At 44.0% G+C, this 24,110-nt stretch overlaps 1 protein-coding gene across 1 annotated transcript in view; it reads right to left on the bottom strand.

Moving 5' to 3' along the window:
- Positions 1 to 24,110, bottom strand: part of LOC311113006 (ankyrin-2-like) — a gene marked incomplete at its 5' end in the record, with an annotated part of 103,136 nt that overhangs the window by 42,173 nt on the left and 36,853 nt on the right. The window contains 22 exons of the mRNA XM_084156127.1: positions 840 to 938; positions 1,683 to 1,907; positions 3,209 to 3,244; positions 5,514 to 5,617; positions 6,130 to 6,217; positions 6,680 to 6,821; positions 8,732 to 8,785; positions 9,296 to 9,368; positions 9,483 to 9,581; positions 9,696 to 9,794; positions 10,364 to 10,462; positions 10,642 to 10,740; positions 11,901 to 12,098; positions 12,287 to 12,385; positions 12,882 to 12,980; positions 14,235 to 14,432; positions 14,714 to 14,812; positions 14,965 to 15,063; positions 16,797 to 16,895; positions 18,357 to 18,554; positions 19,813 to 19,911; positions 22,400 to 22,498. Coding sequence (XP_084012253.1) covers positions 840 to 938; positions 1,683 to 1,907; positions 3,209 to 3,244; positions 5,514 to 5,617; positions 6,130 to 6,217; positions 6,680 to 6,821; positions 8,732 to 8,785; positions 9,296 to 9,368; positions 9,483 to 9,581; positions 9,696 to 9,794; positions 10,364 to 10,462; positions 10,642 to 10,740; positions 11,901 to 12,098; positions 12,287 to 12,385; positions 12,882 to 12,980; positions 14,235 to 14,432; positions 14,714 to 14,812; positions 14,965 to 15,063; positions 16,797 to 16,895; positions 18,357 to 18,554; positions 19,813 to 19,911; positions 22,400 to 22,498 — 2,504 coding nt within the window. The remainder of the gene's footprint in view (positions 1 to 839; positions 939 to 1,682; positions 1,908 to 3,208; positions 3,245 to 5,513; positions 5,618 to 6,129; positions 6,218 to 6,679; positions 6,822 to 8,731; positions 8,786 to 9,295; positions 9,369 to 9,482; positions 9,582 to 9,695; positions 9,795 to 10,363; positions 10,463 to 10,641; positions 10,741 to 11,900; positions 12,099 to 12,286; positions 12,386 to 12,881; positions 12,981 to 14,234; positions 14,433 to 14,713; positions 14,813 to 14,964; positions 15,064 to 16,796; positions 16,896 to 18,356; positions 18,555 to 19,812; positions 19,912 to 22,399; positions 22,499 to 24,110) is intronic.

The following is a 24,110-nucleotide window of genomic DNA, read 5'->3' as shown; positions in this document are numbered from 1 at the left end:
AAACACCATGGTCGCTAAGTGCGTCATTGGAGCATGTGTCGATACTGATACGATCGAAAGAAAGGGAGCGCTGCTCTCGGATCAGCTTTCTCCATTTAAATCTTACCTTAATATTATAATTATTTCACAAAACTGATGACGGATCAGCTACTAGAGAGATATTCCCACCTACGGCTGCAAATATTGAGGCGGCTTATTCAAATGCTTTACCCAATAAATATGCACTAAATCACCGATTTGGTACACTATTGTGCACATGTTAGACTACACATCATGAAATACATTGAGACAAATTACAGACAGCAGCTTACAAGCATCAAAATAGAACTCAATTGATTGAACATTAAAGGTATTTTAAATATGATTGAAATAGGCCCATACCCTACGGTTTATATTTTAATGGAGTCGTCTCGGTTTTCATTTGAGGCATCTTTTTATCCGTCACTTGTTTGTATCAATTGCAAAAACATTGGCAACTTTGTATTTGTAGTCAACTTCTTTTTTGAAGCGGTCAGAGAGACGGATAAACCATGTGATTCTAAAGACGCACTTAGCTGTTCTAAGAGTGGTCTGAGGCAGGCGTTAGATTACAAGCGTTTTCAAGTGCAAACGTTAATAACGATGGTTTTGGGAAACAGCTTGGAGATTTAACGATGCTCCTACGAAGGTTCTAACAATGAACTTTTGGGAAACCGGGCCCAGCACGACACTAGCACACATAGCATACAGGTGAGGTCACAGACACAACATATCACAGAGAGTCGAAATATAAAAGGAGGAGTTTATAAAACGGAACCAGTAGCATCCATGGATTGTTTCATATGTTTTGTTTCCCCTACCCGAGGAATTTTGTCCCGGGTGGCCCGAGCTGCAGGATGCGGCTAACGAGGCTCTCACCCTCGTTAAGAGGGGGCGGGGCAGTGGGAAGGTGCAGTTTACTGTGAGACCAACCGTCCGTTAGCAGCAGTGGGGGAGAGAGAGCGGAAGTAGTCAGAATAACGGGTGACTAGTTGGACTTTGTGAAAGCCTTTTGGCTGAGTGGAGTGGAGGCCGTCATCAAGACATCATGGTAAATACATAGGGCTTTAAATACACAGAGCTTTCAAAGTGGAAGTTATTATGAACTTCACCACCAGGGGGCAGTGATATATTATTGGTAGACAGCCTCTCTTAGTGGTAACCTACATATCAAATCAATCATGGAGCAATATTATTTTGCAGTTTTCTGTTTCCTTGTGGAGTTTTTTGTTTCCATGTGTCTTATAGAAACAGTTAGTTTCCAAAAAAGGGTTGAGTTAGAGCTAGAATGCGGCCTGGCTGTTTAAAAAGAAAACAAGCAAGGCCCCTGGCACTGGGAAGAAGCAAAGAGCATAGACCGTTTTAGTAAGGCAGAGGCAGGGTGAAATTAATCTGACAAAAGGAAGAGGGGCAGCAACATTCTCAGGTTTTCATTCATACATTAGGCCTACAGTGTCCTTTGACGAACACACACCGTCTCTCTTCCTTTTCTCTCGTAGCATTCTCACCTCACACACTCTTGTCTTGGACTCTCACAACATAGATCATAATCTCTGACATCACATCGCTCCCTTTCATTCTCCCTCTCTGACATCATGCCCCTCTATACTCCTTCCTCTCTCTTTCGCACTCTTACCCCCTCCCTCCATCCCATATTTTCTTACCCGAGGAACTGGGCTCCGACGGGCCCCACCTCGATAAGCCTGCTGGCCAGGCCCTCTCCCTCCACCATGGGGGGCATGGTGGCCAGGCGATGCCTCTTCACCAGCCGGCAGGTCACCCGCGTGGGCGCGCTGCACTTCCGCGGCGGGATGATGATGCGCAGGCCGTTGTGGCGGCAACCCCGCATGGCTCCGCCCCTGGCGTCCACCATGAAGCTAACCAGGAAGCTGGGAAGGGAACGGACGGGGGCAGATGTGATGTTTACAAACTGAAGATAAATATATTTTTAAGCATTGCGACAAATACAGTATATCTTTGTACTTCCCTTTACACAGACAGCTTACATAACTTTCAGCAAAATAAGATTTTTTTTTATTTGAAAATATACAGACAAATATGAATCCATGTTAAAACACACAAACATAAGAATTACAGTTTCACTGCATACCTACATGCACAAACACCAGACTGTGAGTGAGAGGGGAATGGGTGTGACGCCACATACTGTTACGGCTAATGTCAGAGAGCTGCTAACGTGCTTCACCTGTGACACCAGTATGTTATGGTAAAGCAAACAAACCATTAAAATAACACTCCAACACGCAGACTGAACAATACGGCACAGAGTCAAACATGGAGACTGGTTATATCAAACACACAAACACAAGGGCCTAGATTCAATCAGATCAAGCGTTAACCGGCGATAGTCGATACCCGCATAGCTGATGTTTTGTCACGAAGCCACGCCCATCCCACTTGTGTTAGAAGTCCAGAACGAGAAAGTATAGGCTATAAATAAATAATGACGCTCAAATTGAAAATCATTCAACTAAATAATGAGGATTTCTATCAGCCTAATCGAGGTGAAGATTACATCTCACATTCCAGTGTTCGAATTTGTTAACAAGGCTGAATGGGACCTTTCTCAATGCGACTCTGTGCAGCCAATGGCGATGTCCACTTTAGGTAGGCTATAATGCCAGGAGCCGCTTGTGGATTTAACAGCTCTAACACAGTTCCACCTCAAGCTCTGACACCGTCAAAACAACCGCTATACGGATGTCGGCTAAAGCATATCTGATTGAATAGAGCCCTAGACCTTGCAGCTGTGAATCGACCAAACACAGTTAAACAACAAACAAAATGGCCACCATGAGTCAACAGGATTCAACCAAGATGGACACAATGGCTACCAATGATGATGAGGCAATGTGTGTGACTCTTTGATGCAGCACTAGGAGCAAATGATATCTTCCATCTAAAAAAAGTGGAATTAGTCCCCTATAAAGAGGCCTGTGTAAAAATGAATATCAAAGTTGACAAATGTCCATGTGATCAAAAGCTAAAACAGGGGAATAGTGGAACATGGGCAACATCTGTTAGTAGTGCTGCACTCGCAAGACAGGCATTTGTGAAACAACAACACAAACAAACACACACATCTCTCTAGAAGGAGAGCACACTGTGAAAGAAAGGAGGAGTGTGAAGACGAGGATGAAGAGGAGGAAACCAAGGTGCAGTAGATCACCTGCTGTCGCCATGATCATGGCACGGAGAGGAACGGCTGAAAACAGAACAGAGACCCCATGAGAGAGAGAGAGAGAGAGAGAGAGTGAGATAGAAAGAAAGAAAGATACAGTGCATTCATCAAACAGTGCATTTTGAAAGTATTCAGACCCCTTGACTTTTTCACATTTTGTTACGTTACAGCCTTATTCTAAAAATATTTAAATTGTTTTTTCCCCTCATCAATCTACACACAATTTCCCATAATGACAAATTTATTTTTAAAAAAAACATGGAAATATCACATTTACATAAGTATTCAGATCCTTTACTCAGTACTTTGTTGAAGCACCTTTGGCAGCGATTACAGCCTTGAGTCTTCTTGGGTATGACGCTACAAGCTTGGCACACCTGTATTTGGGGAGTTTCTCTCATTCTTCTCTGCAGATCCTCTCAAGCTCTGTCAGGTTGGATGGGGAGCGTCGCTGCACAGCTATTTTCAGGTCTCTCCAGAGATGTTAGATCGGGTTCAAGTCCAGGCTCTTGCTGAGCCACTCAAGGACATTCAGAGGCTTGTCCCGAAGCCACTCCTGCGTTGTCTTGGCTGTGTGCTTAGGGTAATTGTCCTGTTGGAAGGTGAATCTTCTCAGTCTGAGGTCCTGAGCGCGCTGGAACAGGTTTTTATCAAGGATCTCTCTGTACTTTGCTCCGTTAATCTTTTCCTCGATCCTGACTAGTATCCCAGCCCCTGCCGCTGAAAAACATCCCCACAGCATGATGCTGCCAACACCATGCTTCACCGTAGGGATGGTGTCAGGATTCCTCCAGACGTGATGCTTGGCATTCAGGCCAACGAGTATTGGTTACATCAGACCAGATAATCTTGTTTCTCATGGTCTGAGAGTCCTTTAGGAGCCTTTTGGCAAACTCCACGCGGGCTGTCATGTGCCTTTTACTGAGGAGTGGCTTCCGTCTGGCCACTCTACATAAAGGCCTGATTGGTGGAGTGCTGCAGAGATGGTTGTCCTTCTGGAAGGTTCTCCCATCTCCACAGAGGAACTCTGGAGCTCCGTCAGAGTGACCATCGGGTATTTGGTCACTTCCCTGACCAAGGCCCTTCTCCCAGGTGGCCAGCTCTAGCAAGAGTCTTGGTGGTTCCAAACTTCTTCTATTTAAAATGATGGAGGCCACTGTGTTCTTGGGGACCTTCAATGCTGCAGACATTTTTTTGGTACCCTTCCCCAGATCTCTGCCTCTACACAATCCTGTTTTGGAGCTCTACGGACATTGCCTTCGACCTCATGGCTTGGTTTCTGCTCTGACATGCACTGTCAACTGTGGGACCCTATATAGACAGGTGTGTGCCTTTCCAAATAATGTCCAATCAATAGAATTTATCATAGGTGGACTCCAATCAAGTTGTAGAAACATCTCAAGGATGATCAATGGAAACAGGATGCACCTGAACTAAATTTTGAGTCTCATAGCAAAATGGTCTGAATACTGAATATCTTTTATACATTTGCAAAAATTTCTAAAAACCAGTTTTCGCTTTGCCATTATGGGGTATCGTGTGTAGATTGATGAGGAACATGTTTTATTTCATCCATTTTAGAATCAGGCTGTAACGTAACAAAATGTGGAAAAAGTCAAGGGGTCTGAATACTTTCCGAAGGCACTGGAGATATAAAGATAGATAGGGAAATAAAGAAAGGGTCTCTAGGGCTGAAAGAGAAGAAAATAAACTATACTCCCCATCCCTGTGGACCAGAATCCTCAGCGCCTTGGACAATGATCAATGTTCCAAATTGTTTGTCGTATTGCTTGTCCTAAAGCAGTACTTAGAGACACTCTCAGCGGCCTTAAATGACTGATTCAGGACTTGTGTCATTATAACTAAGAGGGATTATCTTCCGTCATTGTTGCCAATTAGCATGGCAGAGATAGTTAGCTAGAGGATGACAGGGTATCTTCGTATAACAATGCATTAGACTAATATGTCTATAATGAGTCCTAACATTGTCCATTACTGCTCTTCATATGGTTATCACCCAAAGCCGCTTAACAGATGGGCTTTAAAGTAGGATTACAAAAGATTGTGATTCTGTTCTCATAACAAAAAAAAATAACAAAAAAAATATCTCCACATGAGGTGCCTGGACCCGCCATTGCACTAGTGGCTGTTGAACAGGGCTGAATGCATTAGGCTCAAGGGATACATGTATTCAGGATGGGTTAGAGCAGATTTTGTACCAAATGAGGTTTTTGAATGTTTTGATAGTTAAAGCTCAACCCTTCTGTGTGCTCGCAGTGCCCGCTGTACCTACCCAGAGTGGATGGGGCTGGAGGACAGTGCCACATTGTCCAGATTTTCTGTGCCCCAACTCAGACGATACAAATCCTTTTCATTTTCCCTGGCAAGAGACGACACCTGGCAACCAACAAAGAGCTACTTGTTAAGGACATGCCACAGCCAACCGTCAGTTACACACACAAACACTGCACCTTAACTTTTTATTTATTTATTTTTTATTTGAGTAGGGACAGATGCAATAACATTGACACATTGCAATTTACAACAGTAAGATGCATTGCACCATAACACGTTAGTTTGCAGTACTTTACAGTACCCGTCCCTAGATAGACAGTAACGGTCATAGTAAAGACTTGAGCATCTAAACTCTAACTTACACTTTGTATGATCTACAGTCAAATACAGTACATTTCTAAGAGTGCTCTCTACATTCCAAAACAGGAATTATTAAATATCAAAACATTATGACCCTATGAATCAAAGTAATATATTTTCTGTATTGAGCAGAGCAACTGCTTTGAGCAATGCATAGCATGCACAATATGTTTTGGTGCAGTAGATGATTAAGACTCAAGGCCTGGTTCATCCCTTTACAGTAGTGGATGTGAGAGGTTTAACTCTTTACTTACGTTCTGGCTGGTGAGCATCTCCTCCATCATGCTTTCATGTTTGGGAGAGTAGTAACCATGGTGACTGGGAGTGTAGGACCTGTCCGAACTGAGGAGAGGAGGAAAAGGTGACGTAGGTAGCCATGGAAACATCACACACAGCTAAAACAGTGTTCACCACCCAATATGGCACAAATCTATCCATGAGAAATTGCACAAGTAAACTACTGTAAAATCAAGGACAAATGGAAGGCGATAGACAGAGTAGTACTACAAGAAACTGCTTCAAAACTACTACAGTAGTTCTGCAATGGATGTGGACTAACTCAATCATAGAGAGACAATAGCATGTATATCACATACCTTTGTATTCGACTAGGTAAGCATGGTAAGGAGGAAGAAAAATGTGTTGAAATTCATCAGAAACTTCACAAACATTAGTGCATTCACCACAAATTAGATCATACACTCTCTCTCTCACACACGCACAGGCACACACACACACACTCACACACACACACACACACACAGGCACACACCCTTCTCCCTTCATCAGGTGTGTATACTCTACCTGTCAGAGTGTCCCCCCTCCAGACTAAAGCGCAGGTAGTTCATCCCATCCAGGTACTGTCCAGGCAGGGAGTCATCTCCCAGTTCCCTCAGGTCCTCTGCCCTCAAGTACTCCCCTCCGTCCCCTGTCATCGTGTCATCACCTGGAGGAGAGAGGGAGGCAGGTGAGATACGTGGAAGAGAATATGGGACTTTACGGGGGAGGAGGACATTGTGATGTGATGCACACTCAGAAGGAGTGACTACGGTTAGCACACATACATACACGCAGGGGCCAGCCCTTACCTAGGGTGTGTGTGTCAACGTGAGGCTTAGTGACACACATACGCACAGTCACACACACATGCAGACGCCATCTTTCCTTTTTGTCATCAGATATAAGCGCTTACAGTTACTGAAGCATTACAGATGAGCTGGGAGACACAGCTCATCACTGCCTTGTGACCAACGTCAAAAAGCTCTACTGCTGCTGTTACCACTACTGGACAGCAGGGGGCAGAGTCACTAATACCCTTTTCCCACTACAGCGCTGAACCAAATTGAGTCGAGCTGTACTGTGCTGGCCTGGTTACGCATCCACCACCCCCACCAAAATTAGCGGAACCGAACTGGAAAGGGCAGTGTGAAAGAAAAATATCTCAACCAGTACAGTACAGTTCAGGTTGGCACCATTGTGTGAAAAGTGCATAAGGGGAGCTGGTAGCATACTGTAGGATGGGCTGGCAGAACAAGTGAAAAACATACTGTAGCCTGATAGAGATGCTCCTGTGTCAATAGCATAACCACTGCCTGGAGAATGAAGAATTACAATATAATCGCATGATCACTATGATTAGTAATATCCACAGTAGTACCACAACTGTAAGAGTAAGTAAGCTAGAAGATGAGTGTTGTGAAGAAGTACTTACAAAGCAATGTTATTTACAACACATCCAATACCAAGAAATGTCGGTTAGAACAGCCACATAGTCTGCAAACCAAACCCGATCCTCTTCTGACAGCTTCCAAAACACAACTATTAACGAGGTGTGTCCTTTTTTCCACCAAAATAACTGCCAACCACTCCACTCATATAATCCAAGTTTCCTTCGAGAAGTAAAGTGAATTCACTGCGCAACCGGAAGAGCCAGGAAAAAGAAAAATCTTCCATATCCGTAATGCGTTGCCACGTCAATGAGGTGACTGTTCACATAAACCCAGATTGGCCATAAACGCACAAACTCTATGAGCCATGACAGAGAGCCTGGAAGAGTGGAACTAACTGCCTTTAAAAAGTATTCACACTAATGCTAATAAATATCAACCACACAGAATTAATCAGTAAAGCATTGACATGTGTTTTCAAGGAGGTTTAAGTTAAGTTAGCCCTTAGCAGCATTTCAAACGTAGCTTACATATTCAGGCTCTCCCAGCCATGGCATGTGATATGAGATAGATCACAGCATTTCTGAGTGGGGATTTGAAATCCGCTTTGAACTGACAACACTCAGGGTGAAACTATCTTCTAGGGTTCTGTACAGACAAGCTTTTGCCACTTTAATTGGTGTCTTTTTGCTAGAAGTTTAATGGCACTCTAGTCCAGGGGCAACATTTCTTAAGTCCTCAGAACATGTCTTGAAGTGGTGGATCTGAAAATGCTATTAAAACGCTTTAAAAACCACCCTTCCCCTTAGCTGATTTTTAAGAAGCGTGACAAAACAAAAACACTGTCGCATTGACATTAAAAAGGACACAGCCACCACTAGTGTCAATATAAAGGTTTGTTGACAGCACTGATGCTTTCAGCAATGATAACCAGTATTCCACATTTAGAGAAGTGGGCCTAAATGTGCATATCACAACCTTGGTTTCACCACACTATGTTTGAATCCAAACCCTATCGGTAGGTGAGGTTAGTGCAGGTTCAAGTATGTCCTCTCAACCACTCATCCATGACAGGTTGTTTTACACAACCATCGCAGAGGAATCTCACAAAATGCGAATGACCATGTCCACAACAAACCGTCACACACTCTTCAATAGTAATCACCACGGCAACCTTCACACGGTGTACCTTCTAAATCCATGGAGTCATCGGACAGAACATCATCCTCACTCTCTTTCAGCACTGTGGGTACAGTATGTAGGCCTATACAGTATACAGTACAGTGAGAAAACTAGCCTACCACAACACACACTAGACTCTCAGAAAAAAAGGAGAACCCTTTTTGGTTCCAGGTAAAAAACCTTTTTGGTTCCAGGTAGAACCCTTTTGGGTTCCATGTAGAATCCTCTGTGGAAAGGGTTTTACATGGAACCCAAAAGGGTTCCACCTGGAACCAAAAAGGATTCTTCAAAGGTTTCTCATATGGGAACAGCTCTAGATATCACCTTTGTTTTGTGTAGTATTGGGCAATGGGGAAATCGGGAAGGATTTGGGGAAGGCTTGCTGAGATAGCCTATTAGTCGATCACTGTCTACAGCAAACTGGGGCCAGGATTTGAAGTTGGACATGAAGTCGGGTTAACTGATGTTCTAGTAGGTCAAACATAAATGGACTGAGGTTTCGAATGACAGTCTTTATACATGGTTGTGGTCATATACAGTAGCCACCGACTGGATCAAGGGTCAAACTCACCCTCCTCATCAGAGACATCTAGGACTTCAGTCATGGTCTCAGGGACGTTCAACTTGTGTTTCTCTGTCACCGTCTAGACAACATAAACAGAATAAGATCATTATAACTTTCGAGGCTAAACCGTGTGTGAATGCTTTATTTTAGGGATAGTGGAGTGAGATAGTTGTGTGATAGTTGTGTGACTCACGGTTGTCGAGGTAATGATCTCCTCGGTGACAACCTTGAGTGTGTCCACCACCGAGATGTAGCCAAGTCGCCGGGCGATGGCCAGAGCTGTGTTACCATTCTGGAGGATGGGAGAAAGACATAAGTCTGTGTGTGTGTGTGTGTGTGTGTGTGTGTGTGTGTGTGTGTGTGTGTGTGTGCGGGTGTGTGTATGTTCAGAAGCTAGTCCACTCACCGCAGTGATGTTGTTTGGCTTAGCTCCATTCTGCAGCAGTAGATTGATGATGTGTGTGTTTCCTTGCTGTGCTGCTTGGTGGAGGGGAGTATATCCATTCTGAGAAGAGAAAGTCAAACATTGTAATTTTCAAGAGTAATGACTGTCTGGCAAGGCCTGAACATTTTAGAAATTCAAGTATGAACCCTTAGGCTAGCATTTTATCTTCTCTGTCAAAGAAAATAATTCATTATTGAACATTCATAACGCAGTTAAAGGGAAACTTCCCTTTATCTACTTCCCCAGAGTCAGATGAACCATTTTTATGTATCTGTGTCCAGTATGAAGGAAGTTAGTGGTAGTTTTGTGAGCCAATGCTAACTAGCGTTAGAACAATGACTGGAAGTCTATGGTATCTACTAGCATGCTAGCAGTTAACATAGAAATAGTATCCACAAGTTCATCTGACTGGGGAAGTATACTGTATAAACGGTGTCATCGCCAAAATCCAGAAGTATCCCTTTAAAAAAAAGGTGCTATCTAGAACCTAAAAGAGTTATTCCAACGGAGGGTTCTACATGGAACTGAAAAGGGTTCTACCTGGAACCATAAAGGGTTCTCCTATGGGGACAGTCGAATAACCCTTTTTCTAAGAGTGTACTGCGGTAGTTTTGTGCATGGTGTATTACCTTGGTTTTGGCGTTGACACTAGCACCGTTCTGTAAGAGGAAGTTGACCATCTTGGCATTGCCATAGTGACACGCTACGATCAGAGGAGTGTAGCCCAACTGGAACGATAATGGTAAATCACAGTTAGTATCGAAACACATCTACTACTAACATAATGAAAAGAGAAACAGATAATCATTGGCATATTGAGGTACAATATATGGAGACATACTATATATTATCAGTTTTCCAGTACAAGGGTCAGTCAATGCTAAAATGAAATGAATACACTCTATACCTTAGTTTGCTGGTCCAGGTTGGCTCCATGTTTAGCCAGTATCTCACCCACAGCCACCTTGTCCTCCTGGGCAGCCAGATGGAGGGAGGTGAGGCCACTCTGAAGGGACACAAACAACAATATGTTTCTCACCACCTCTCTACATGAATTCATCAGCATACTGTATACCTATGGACAGTAGTTTCTCCTGGTCAGGTCATGTGGTTTACCCAAAATATTAAAGGGAGGAGTTTTTGAGTGACAGGCGACTTTTCCCACCAAGACAGGCAATATCGCATTGACAGGAGGGAAAGATGTGATTGGGTATTTGGGTTTTTTCTCATGCCGAGTGCAAATACACTACACTAGATGTTACCAGTGTTCTTGCACCCCTGAGATAGTGTGCATTTGTCATCGGTATATGACAAGGCAGACTAGGTCAGGTAAAGCAGTGATATATCCCGATCCACTCAGCCCACTGGGCACAATTCAACGTCTATTCCACGTTGGTTCAACATAATTTCATTGAAATGACGTGGAAACAACGTTGATTCAACCAGTATGTGCCCAGTTGGAGGTCTGTCTGGGGTTGACTGATAGAGCTAAATGAAGAATGAATGGTTTGTAAAAAGTTTAAAGGAGGAATACATCTGGGTTTCTGCTTGGCTGGAGATAAAGCCCTGTGGCCTTGCTTGCATGCTCTAAATTTCTAAGACAAAGTGTGTGTGTGTGTGTGGGGGGGGGGGGGGGGGGGGGGGGGGGGCACAAGCACTCTCACACTCTTCCTAAAATAGCTTTGAAACAACACTCTCCCCTTCTTTTAACTTCATTCCTGTTACGTTCATACATGCCACGCCACAGCTCTGACATCAGAACTGAAGGCTGGATACTAACTTGAGAGCTGTGTGTGTAACTCATATTTCTTTGCAAACGTCACAAAGATATCGATTAATCTAATACAGGCCAAACGAACTACACCTGATAGGATTAAGCCCTTACTGAGAGTGGAACTATATTCACTTTAAAAGGGAGACTTTAAAGGAATGAGAGAACATGACAGAGTGGAATGAAAGACTAACATCAGAGGCCCTGTTCATTTGAACCCTTCAGAAGCAGTGAGACGTCACGTCTCAGAGAAGTGTCTGTGACTAGAGTACGAAGGCCGATGTACAATTTGAACGTTTCAGTTTTAACGTGTGGGTCGTTGAGGAGTGGGTCCAAATCTCGGCCAGAGGCCGCGTTACATAAGCAGTTTAAAACCGAGAGGGATGTAGGCCTACCTTGGTGGGGACGTTGACTTGAGTCCCCTTCTCCATGAGCAGGGCGGTCATGTCAGCGTGTCCCTCCTGTGAGGCCAGGTGTAGGGGGGTGACGCCCTGCTTGGTCAGGATGTTGGTCTCCGCCCCGTACTGCAGCAGCACCATCGCTATGTCCATCTGGTTCTTCTTCGCTGCAATGTGGAGGGGGGTGTAGCCGTTCTGGAGGGAGGGAGGGAGGTAGAGAGTACGTCAACTCAGTTATACAGATACCCCAAAAAGATGTACACACACGTACACACAAAGCTTCAAAACTACGTTGACCGTCCACCCCAAGGTCGACCGACGTCTTTCCTCCCATCTCTTTGAGGACAGTGACCGGGGAGTCTCTGAGTGATGGGAGGTCTCACCTTGGCCGTTGCGTGGGGGGAGGCCCCTTTGTCCAAAAGCAGGAGCGCCACCTTCTGGTTATCGTAATGCGCTGCGACATGGAGGGGCGTGAGGCCGTTCTGTATTGGATTAAATCAGGCTAGTTAGCGGAGCAAGCAGCTATTAATGCTAGCTAGTCAACACACACACACACACATATGATAAGCTGTGTTATAGGGGTACTATTACAGTGTGTTATTGAGAATTAGACTTATATTAAAGAGCAAGCAGCAGGAGGCTCGCCGGGTGGGTCCTTATTCAAAAAGAACAAGAAGAAAAATAATATCTGTTATCTGTCTTTCCTAATGGTAGAGGAAAAAACAGTAGTTAATCGAACTGAAAGTTGATTTGATCAAAATATGCTCACCGGTAGTCTCGCTGACAACATAGCCTCAATACAGAAATACGAACAGACTTTTTAAATATTTAGCCAGATAAAGCTTTGATATATACTATTCTTTATCACATAACAGTACTTCAAGGTCAGTGAATTATCTGAATCGAAATCATGAAAATATAACACATGTAGAGCTATATTATCATTTAGGGATTGAGTTTTATGGTAATGATGCTTACCTTCCCAGCAGAATCAGGAGGGGCTCTTTTCTGCAGGAGAAGTTTGGTCACATCCAGGCTTCCGTACTTGGACGCCACATGCAGGGGAGTGAATCCTTTCTGTATGGAGACAACAATTATCGCAACAACCACTAACTTTATCTTCATAAATGTGCATAAGGCTCATGGAATATATAAAAAAAGCAATAATTTCATAACAGCATCCTTTCCAAATGGATCTAAAATGAATGTCCAACTAATGATGTATGTGAACCAAACGTAATGCAATTGAATAAGATGCACAATAAGAACCATTCTCTGTGCACCCACATTGCTGATGCAATCGTAGTTAATACCCAAAATCCAACATGCAGAGCAAAACTTGCCTCTCCCTCTTACAAGTAATACCTAGTCCCAATAGAGCCACCAGGTGGTGCTTGTTAGCCATTGTCACATTGACAGGAGGCCAGGGCTGTTTTGATAGGACAACGGTGCTGCTCCCATGTCACATGACCACAGTGTTTACGACCCAGCCCATGAAGGGAGGGAATCCTTTGTCTGTGTAACGCTGGTTCATTTCTGATGTAATGCACATCCGAGTAGAAACAATGTGTAGATAAGAAGAGAATAAGAGGCGCTAATGATGATCTTGTTTGAGGCTTTTGTGAAAAACAGGAGATAAAGATGATAATGTATCAAATGTGATCCAATAATGAAATGTAGGTGATTGGGGACAGAAGCAGAGAGGGGCATGCCTAGGACGATGTTGTTCAATGAGCATCCGAGCATCCGCTCTCCCTGTCCTTTTTTCATGCTAACAGCATGGAGAAGAGGGCACCACCATCATGAGAGGTGGATTTTACTGCCTCATAAACTGCTTTTATTCAGAGCCAAGAGCTTATGAATCAATTAGCACTGATATATTGTTGCGTCAATTCACATTGAATATCCTTCACTGACAACATCAATGTCCTCTTGTAAAATGTGGGAGAAGAGCCCAGAGGTTCTCCAAAGAATCATGAACCCATAATTGATTCAACCAGATTAAAGCAGTTCATACTGACAGTGGCCCCATAGTGGGCGCCTGTGAAACATGCCATACAGTGAATCAAGATATATTTCTTATATAATCCACAAGGAAAGAAGGGGATATATTTCTTCCATAAAAAAAATCCCCACAAAAATAGCACCAAGATGTACAGGTGTGAGTTGTGTATGTGAGCATGTGTGCTTGAGCGTAGGCGGTGAAATGTAGGTGTGTGTGAGTGTGTGTGCTTGAGCGTAGGCGGTGAAATGTAGGTGTGTGTGAGTGTGTGTGCTTGAGCGTAGGCGGTGAAATGTAGGTGTGTGTGAGTGTGTGTGCCCTCCACCCACCTTAGTAGCCAGTGAGTGTGAGGCGCCTGCCTCCAGCAGCACTGAAGCCACGTCCACCTGTCCCTCCCTGGCTGAGATGTGTAAGGGTGTGTATCCGTTAGTCGTGGAGGCGTCAGGGTGGGCCATATGCTGCAGTAGCAGCTGGACTATCTCAGTCTTCCCCAGACGAGACGCGATGTGGAGGGGAGTCTGGTCCTCCTGGAGGGGTAGAGACATGGAGGTTATAGTGGGCAGAATATTAGTTTTATTAGAGACATATATAGAGAGATTGAGGTTATGGGGGATATGACTTTTACGGTATTTGAAATTAATGGGCATAGTTAAAGTGCTGTAATGTTTAATTTTACAGCCCTGTTTAATTATGTTTTGTGGAAGCAATTGGTACTTTTTGGTAGGTTTCTTTGAAGAGTTCAACACAGATGATAACAGCCTTATCCTAAATAGTACTAAGTGGTAAGTGGTGTAGTTAAATGTGTTACCCTGGCTCTGGCGTCCACCATGGCTCCGTTCCTCAACAGACAGCGCACCACCTCCACCTGTCCTGCCCTGGCCGCCATGTGTAGAGCAGTCTCCCCACGCTACACACAACACACACATACGAGTCAGCAGAAACACACACAGACACGCCAAGAACATTGTAGAGACACACACACCTGCGATAGCATAAACAAACAACGTGCTAAGACACGTCCACACACTGTCCATCACCACATTAACCCTCATCACTCACAATGTTGCTGACGTCAGGCGAGGCTCCGTTCTGTAGCAGCAGTAGGACGATGTTGAGGTGACCCATGAAGGCTGCTACGTGGATAGGAGTCAGGCCAGACTGGAGAGAAAGGAAGAGGGGGACGGCGAGAGATTCGATCAAGAAATGTTTCATCTTTACATACACTACCGTTCAACAGTTTGGGGTCACTTAGAAATGTCCTTGTTTTCGAAAGAAAAGCTATTTTTATGTCCATTAAAATAACATCAAATTGATCAGAAATACAGTGTAGACATTGTTAATGTTGTAAATGGCGATTGTAGCTGGAAACGGCTGATTTGTTATGGAATATCTACATCTTCTGAAACTCGTCAGTCTATTCTTGTTCTGAGAAATGAAGGCTATTCCATGCGAGAAATTGCCAAGAAACTGAAGATCTCGTACAACGCTGTGTACTACTCCCTTCTTAGAACAGCGCAAACTGGCTCTAACCAGAATAGAAAGAGGAGTGGGAGGCCCCGGTGCACAAATGAGCAAGAGGACAAATACATTAGAGTGTTTAGTTTGAGAAACAGACGCCTCACAGGTCCTCAACTGGCAGCTTCATTAAATAGTACCCGCAAAACACCAGTCTCAACGTCAACAGTGAAGAGGTGACTCTGGGATGCTGACCTTCTAGGCAGAGTTGCAAAGAAAAAGCCATATCTCAGACTGGCCAATAAAAATAAACGATTAAGATGGGCAGTCTGAGATATGGCTTTTTCTTTGCAACTCTGCCTAGAAGGTCAGCATCCCGGAGTCGCCTCTTCACTGTTGACGTTTAGACTGGTGTTTTACGGGTACTATTTAATGAAGCTGCCAGTTGAGGACCTGTGAGGCGTCTGTTTCTGTTTCAGTTTCTTGGCAATTTCTCGCATGGAATAGCCTTCATTTCTCAGAACAAGAATAGACTGATGAGTTTCAGAAGAAAGTTATTTGTTTCTGGCCATTTTGACCCTGTAATCGAACCCACAATTGCTGATGCTCCAGATACTCAACTAGTCTCAAGAAGGACAGTTATATTGCTTCTTTAATCAGCACAACAGTTTTCAGCTGTGCTAACATAATTGCAAAAGGGTTTTCTAATGATCAATTAGCCTTTTAAAATGATAAACTTGGATTAGCAAACACCACGTGCCATTGGAACACAGGACTGATGGTTGCTGATAATGGGCCTCTGTACGCCTATGTAGATATTCCATTAAAGATCAGCCGTTTCCAGCTACAATAGCCATTTACAACATGAACAATGTCTACACTGTATTTCTGATCAATATTATGTTATTTTAATGGAACATTTGAACAGTAGTGTACATACAGTACTGTTTATGTGTTTGAAGCCAGTTCTGGTCAAAACACAATAGCTAATGAAACTAGTGTATAAATGGCATATGTTATATTAAAGGTAGACTCAGCGATATGAAGTAGATGCAGAAAGTAAACAGCATAGTGGGTCAATTTCCGCAACAACTAAGAGTGTTGAAGCGCAAGGCTCAACTTCTCCGCTGTTTTGGTGCCCTGGCTACCATGCTGTAACAGCATGAAGCGAACACGTGCACATGCGCAGATACTGTGTGTGACTGTGTGAGAGCGAAGTCGTGCATCTCGCTCATCTCAATATCTCCGGTGCTGCTCGTGGTAACGTCATTTCGCTGAGTCTACCTTTAAGTCAACCATATTGAAGTGATAAGAGGTGTGGGGTTGCATTCTTGTGTACTGTATATTGTAGACGCTAATTTGTGTATTATCTAATAATACACGTATAATTGTGTATTATGATGTAACTGTTTACATTTTGAAGGCTAGTGTCCTACCTCTGTGATGGCCTGGATAGAAGCTCCATACTTGACCAGCAGCTCCATCACCTTCACTCTATTCTTCTTACAGGCGATGTGCAGCGGGGTGAAGCCATTCTGACAGACACACACCCCAGACACAGAATGAATGAAACACACCTACAGTACAGGTGGCATATACATGTAGGGACATTGTTGACATGTTGAGACATATAGGAGAGGCCATCTTATTTTCACTCAAAACTGTGTTTTACCAAGTTCTGTCTCTTTGAAATAGAATCGGCAAAATAGCCACCATACGTACACTACATGACCAAAAGTATGTGGACGCCTGCCCGTCGAACATATCATTCCAAAATCATGGGCATTAATATGGAGTTGGTCCCCCCTTTGCTGCTATAACAGCCTCCACTCTTCTGGGAAGGCTTTTCACTAGATGTTGGAACATTGCTTGCTGCGGGGACTTGCTTCCATTCAGCCACAATAGCATTAGTGAGGTTGGCACTGATGTTGGGCGATTAGGCCTGGCTCGCAGTCGGCGTTCCAATTCATCCCAAAGGTGTTCAATGGGGTTGAGGTCAGGGCTCTGTGCAGGCCAGTCAAGTTCTTCCACACCGATCTGGACAAACCGTTTCTGTATGGACCTCACTTTGTGCACGGGGTCATTGTCATGTTGAAACAGGAAAGGGCCTTCTCCAAACTGTTGCCACAAAGTTGGAAGCACAGAATCGTCTAGAATGTCATTGTATGCTTTAGCGTTAAGATTTCCCTTCACTGGAACTAAGGGGCTTAGCCCGAACCATGAAAAACAGCCCCAGACCATTATTCCTCCTACACCAAACTTTACAGTTGGCACTATGCATTGGGGCAGGTAGCGTTCTCCTGGCATCCGCCAAAACGCGTTTCCACTGCTCCAGAGTCCAATGGCGGCGAGCTTTACACCACTGCTTGGCATTGCGCATGGTGATCTTAGGCTTGTGTGCGGCTGCTCGGCCATGGAAACCCATTTCATGAAGCTCCTGACGAACAGTTCTTGTGCTGACGTTGCTCCCAGAGGCAGTTTGGCACTCGATAGTGAGCGTTGCAACCGAGGACAGACAATTTTTATCTGCCACTTGTTCGTAGCCTAAGCCTAAGCTTTAGGGCCTAACTGTAGCCATTCAGTGATTCAGCACTCACCGTTCCCGTTCTGTCAGCTTGTGTGGCCTACCACTTCATGGCTGAGCCGTTGTTGCTCCTAGACGTTTCCACTTCACAATAACAGCACTTACAGTTGACCCGGGGAAGCTCTAGCAGGGCAGAAATTTGACGAACTGACTTGTTGGAAAGGTGGCATCCTATGACGGTGCCACGTTGAAAGTCACTGAGCTCTTCAGTAAGGCCATTCTACTGCCATTGTTTGTCTATGGAGAGTGCATGGCTGTGTGCTTGATTTTATACACCTGTCAGCAATGGGTGTGGCTGAAATAGCCGAATCCACTAAGTTGAAGGGGTGTCCACATACTTTTGTATATATAGTGTATAGGCGTAGTGTATTGGAAGTCATTGTATTAGTGGTAATAGGATTGTGAGTAGTACCAGTGCTCTAGCGTTGGGGTTGGCCCTCTTGTCCAGCAGCAGCTTGGTGACTCTGTAGTGACCGCAGTGGGCAGCGACGTGCAGCGCCGTCAGGTAGTCCAGTGTAACATCATCAACAGGCGCCTTGTGCTGCAGCAGGTGCTTGACACACTCGACATGGTCGCCTTGCGCTGACATGTGGAGAGGAGACAGACCGTTCTACAGAGAGAGAGAGAGATGGTCAGAGTGAGAGTGTGTGTTAGTGATGCGTGGGTCAGCTATTCGTTCACCCGCACCCGCCCACAATTGCTAATAATACAAGTGCTAAAGTGAAAATCTGAGACCCGCACAGAAGCAAATGCAAATGGAGCAAATGCAAAAAAAAAAAAAAATGGGAAAGGTTTTCCATGCAAAATTTACAAATGACATCAGTTTGACCGGTTCTAAGGAAATTAAAAGCTTTTAAAACAACCTAAAAAAAAAATCTATGATTTCAGTTCGGCTTGGATGCATCTTTTATATGGTTGAAATACTATCAGGTTTTATGATGCTGATAAAGATAGCACCGCCACCTTTACAGATGGTCCCTAACCGCACATTCATTCTCTCAAGATGCTGAAATAAATAAATAATATTTTGCCACTCCCGAGTAAAAATGTACATTTGGTGTATAATTTTACTGCAAGAAATGCTTAATTCTGGAGGAGTTAATATTAAGGCTATGTGAGAGGTTATAGACCTACAGTCAGTGGCTACTATTCCATGAAGTCCCCGTCTTGCGACTGTCAAATTTGTGTATCGCCTCACAATCATAACACATATCATCCTCTTTTAACATTTCAGCAAATCTTTCCCAAACATTAGACTACTGTTCTGGCCCGCACTTCTTTTTATTTTCAACTTTCCATTTCGCAGCTTTTCTCTTTTTTAATTAAACTCTGACATTGTCCTTTATGCCTCAGTGGATCGACATTACCTTTTTCTGCCCAAGATCCCAGAGCATTTGGCAGTTGGTGTGTATATGTCACGCTACAGTTATGCCCTAAAGCTTAGGTTTAGGCTACGAACTAACGCCAGATAAAAATGATGAAAGAAAAACCTAAATCTAGCCTATAGATATGAATTGCACAATAATTATACATGTTCTCATTATTATTATATATTTTTTTGTCATTTAGCAGACGCTCTTATCCAGAGCGACTTACAGTTAGTGAGTGCATACATTATTTTTTATTTAAAAAAAATTATAATCATACCCCCCGTGGGAATCGAACCCACAACCCTGGCCATGCTCTACCAACTGAGCTACATCCCTGCCGGCCAGTCCCTCCCCTACCCTGGACAACTGTGCGCCGCCCCATGGGTCTCCCGGTCACGGCCGGCTACGACAGAGCCTGGATTCGAACCAGGATTTCTAGTGGCACAGCTAGCACTGCGATATGTGTGTGTGTGTGAGTGTGTGTGTGTGTGTGTGTACCTTGGTCCTGGCCAGCATGGGTGCTCCTCTCTCCAGCAGTAGCTCCACTGCAGGGTCATGTCCACTCCTGGCCGCACAGTGTAGAGGTGTGAGGCCGTCCTGCAGAAAACACACACACAGATAGTCAAATACACACACACACACACACATATTTGTATACCAATAACCCCATACCACATGAACACACACACACACACACACACACACACACACACACACACACACACACACACACACACAAACATATATATATACGGTTCAAACACACAGGGCAAACAAAACACACTCGCACACACACGCACGCACACACACACAAAACAACCCCCAATCTCGCATGAATACACACACGTATACACATAACACAAGGTCACCGGTGGTAGCAGAGTATTGATCAGGTTGTGACATGTCTATCTAAGGGGTGATTGTTCCATTCCCTGGTTCACTACAGAGTGAACCTTGTTCATCCACAATGGATTTACATTATTTTACTAGATTATATCTGTGGCTAAGTCCCCTGAGTATCTGAGTAGATTGGCTCTCAGTGGACGAAAGGCTTAGTTCAATTCAATACCGTGTCAAACAATGGATGCATACAGATGCATATAGAGACACGTATTGAAACATGGTGGCTGAAATGTCCTTGACCCTTGCTTCAATTACATGTTAACCATGTTAACCTCACCTCTCTCTGCGCACATAGGCAGGCACGCACGCACATGGACGCACACACACAAACCACACACACACACACACACACGCACGCACGCACACGCACGCACACGCACGCACACACACACACACACACACACACACACACACACACACACACACACACACACACACACACACACACACCAGAGATCAAACTGACACAGACAAAACAAAACAAACATACAGTATCCTCTGTTAACCTCAACTCTGCTTGTGTAATAAAATGCACAAAAAACCACTGAGGATAGCCCCGCTGTAGGATTTTCTAGGGCACTCTTGTTGTTTTTGTTGTGGAGCTTGTTTACCACTAAACACATGCAGGGATTTATTATTGTATCAAATCTGCCAGCCGGTACAGATGTTTTCCTGATTAGACAGGCAGCTTTACTAGAATATTAGAGTTATAATCGTGATAACTGATACCCTGTCCCACACTGACCCATCTGTGGCAATAACAAAGCTGTGTTATAACCTAGGTATTGGCCCAAATGGCACCCTATTCCCTACATAGTGCACTACTTTTTACCAGAACTCTATAGGGCACTGGTCAAATGTAGTGCACTATATAGGGAATAGGGTGTCATTTCAGATTTGAGACGCAGCACCTATATGATATTATATCAACATTAACTCTGGACAATTAAAATTATATGGATATAATACGCAGGTAATAGAATGTTAATTGTCTAAATGGGCACTGTCCTGCACTGACCGGAACTGTACCGTTATCTAACGTTGAGTGGACGTTATCGTTACGTTAGGGTCTAATCACATAATCTTTCTATGTGTTATTTATATTAACTCTGGACATTAGAATTATATTAGGATTTAATACCTTGGTAATGGCCGCATAAATATCTATTGCGCAATTAAAAACAGGATGTTTTCTGTTATGAAAGATGGATAGATTGTCAGGCTCAGGGAGGAGGGAGGTATAGTGATGGAGTGATTTGAGGGAGGAGGGAGGTATAGTGATGGAGTGATTTGAGAGAGGAGGGAGGTATAGTGATGGAGTGATTTGAGAGAGGAGGGAGAGTGGTTGCGTCAGAGGGGATTTTTGCCCTAAGTTAATGCAGTAAGCTGATTGAGCAGCAAAACGGCCAAGGACACAAGAATAATAGCATGTCAAAATGGAGGGCTTTTAGACTCAACAAGTTATTCTCTAGTGAGCTAGCCGTAAATACATAGTGCTGCAGCTCTCACTCACACACACACATCCACCAGCTATGCAGTACACACACACACACACACACACCCACATCCACCAGCTATGCAGTACACACACACACACACACACCCACATCCACCAGCTATGCAGTACACACACACACACACACACACACACATCCACCAGCTATGCAGTACACACAAACATACACACACATCCACCAGCTATGCAGTACACACAAACACACACACACATCCACCAGCTATGCAGTACACACACACACACACACACAAATCCACCAGCTATGCAGTACATACAAACACACACACACCTTCTCTCACACTTATCAACACACCCACATACAACATGAACAGTGAGTACACCTACTTATACAATACATAAACTTAAAACACACACACACACAACGCACACACACACAGTGACCCAATGCGTCACCACTGGCTGTGGATGAGACTATGATACATTGCTGCAGCTGAAGAAGAGGTCCAAGGCGGAGTCTGGTGGAAAGTGACTGCAGCACTGCCACTGGACAATAATGACATTTTGGTAGCAAGGACACTGCGTCACACACTTGTGCACAGTGATGGGGTCAAACGGTCTGTGTGTGTGCACGTGTGTGTACGTGTACTGGTTGTATGAGTGTGTGTGTTTGTGTGTGTGTGTGTACGCGTATGTGTGTGGACTCACTCTGGTCTTAGCATCGATCTGAGAACCCCTGTCCAGTAGGAGGCGCACCATGTTAGCGTTGCCACGCTTAGAGGCCACGTGGAGGGGCGTGATCCCATTCTGAAATACACATAACACAATTGAAGACACATTAAAAATGAAATAAACAATTGAACTAATGGTATATAACTACACATCCTACTGTATATATATGTGCTGTTACAAGGCCAGTGTACAGTTTATATTATGTGTAATGTTGTTCCTCAGACAGTGGAGGTATCAGGACAAAGCGTCTCTATGTGCACATCGGCACGCACACGCATGCACACACACACGCACACGCACACACACACACAAGATAAAACTGACACAGACAAAACAAACATACAGTATCCCCTGTTTACCACAAATCTTAGGTTTTCTTAGGTTAGGGTTCTCTTAGGTTAGGGTTCTCTTAGGTTAGGGTTTTCTAGTGTATTATTGTTGTTTTTGTTGTGGAGCTTGTTTACTAGTAAACACATGCAGGGCTTTATTATTGTATCAAATCTGCCAGCCGGTACAGATGTTTTCCTGATTAGACAGGCAGCTTTACTAGAATATTAGAGTTATAATCGTGATAACTGATACCCTGTTCCACACTGACCCATCTGTGGCAATAACAAAGCTGTGTTATAACCTAGGTACTGGCCCAAATGGCATCCTATTCCCTACATAGTGCACTACTTTTGACCAGCTTCTATTACGTGCAATGTTGTTCCTCAAACAGTGGGGGTAGTTCAGGACAAGGCCTCTAGTGAATGCTGTCACGCTTTCTAATATACCTCAATGAATTTCTTTGCTGGGACAATAAACCTTGAATTGAATGGAATTGCTGATGAATGGCTCCTGTTCATTCTTTCTGTTAGGATTTGTTATGTTATTTTGGCGTTCGGCCACTCCTCTGATTTCTGTGAAATCTTGACAATGTGAAAGCTTTTTTCCTCAGCCTGGTCCAGAGCACTGCAGGACACACAGCTTGTTATGATGACTGTGACTAAAAACGCCTGAGAAAGTGTGACATAGCAGAATTTACAGTGTTTTTGAGTGTTACGTTTCTGCAAATAAAAGGTAAGGTTTCTGACTGTGGAGTCCCTTGCTGGGTTAGTGGATGTGTTCTTTAGCTGTAGACACTAAGGGCTCAGTCAGAATAGGACTGCATTGAGTCTGTGACCTTCAAGTAATCTTTCAGCTTGGCCAGACAACTATCTCCATCTCTCGCCTTGAGTTCTATCTCATGAAAAGGACTGGCATTCCCCTAAGACTCATTCCTTTCTCTGTCTGAGTGGCTGATGGGGACCACACACGGACATGAGGATTCCGAGAAAAGGGAAGTGCTGAGGCAGAAGGTGTCATTGTCCTAGAAAGCAACTCAATCGCTGACTGTGGGTTCCTAAAGGGCATTTCACCCTACTCGCTTAAAATGTGTGTGTGTGTGTGCGTATGTGCTCTAAAGTCTCCTGTGTTTTATGGTTCTTGGCACAGTGCGTGTGGGCAGCCATTCCTATAACCTGCAATCTTTGCACTAGTTCCAGTAAAGGAATGAACACAAAAGAGTTTATCGTGATGGATCCCAAGACCTTGCTGTGCAACGATAGCACTGACTGCAGATCAGAAGGTTGTTGTAATAGTTTGGTAATGGTACCTACCCTAGCTATGGTAATGGTACCTACCCTAGCTATGGTAATGGTACCTA

Source organism: Coregonus lavaretus (genome assembly GCF_964263955.1).
Source record: "Coregonus lavaretus genome assembly, chromosome: 39".
NCBI lineage: Eukaryota > Metazoa > Chordata > Actinopteri > Salmoniformes > Salmonidae > Coregonus > Coregonus lavaretus.
This window is presented reverse-complemented; position numbering and strand designations above follow the sequence as displayed.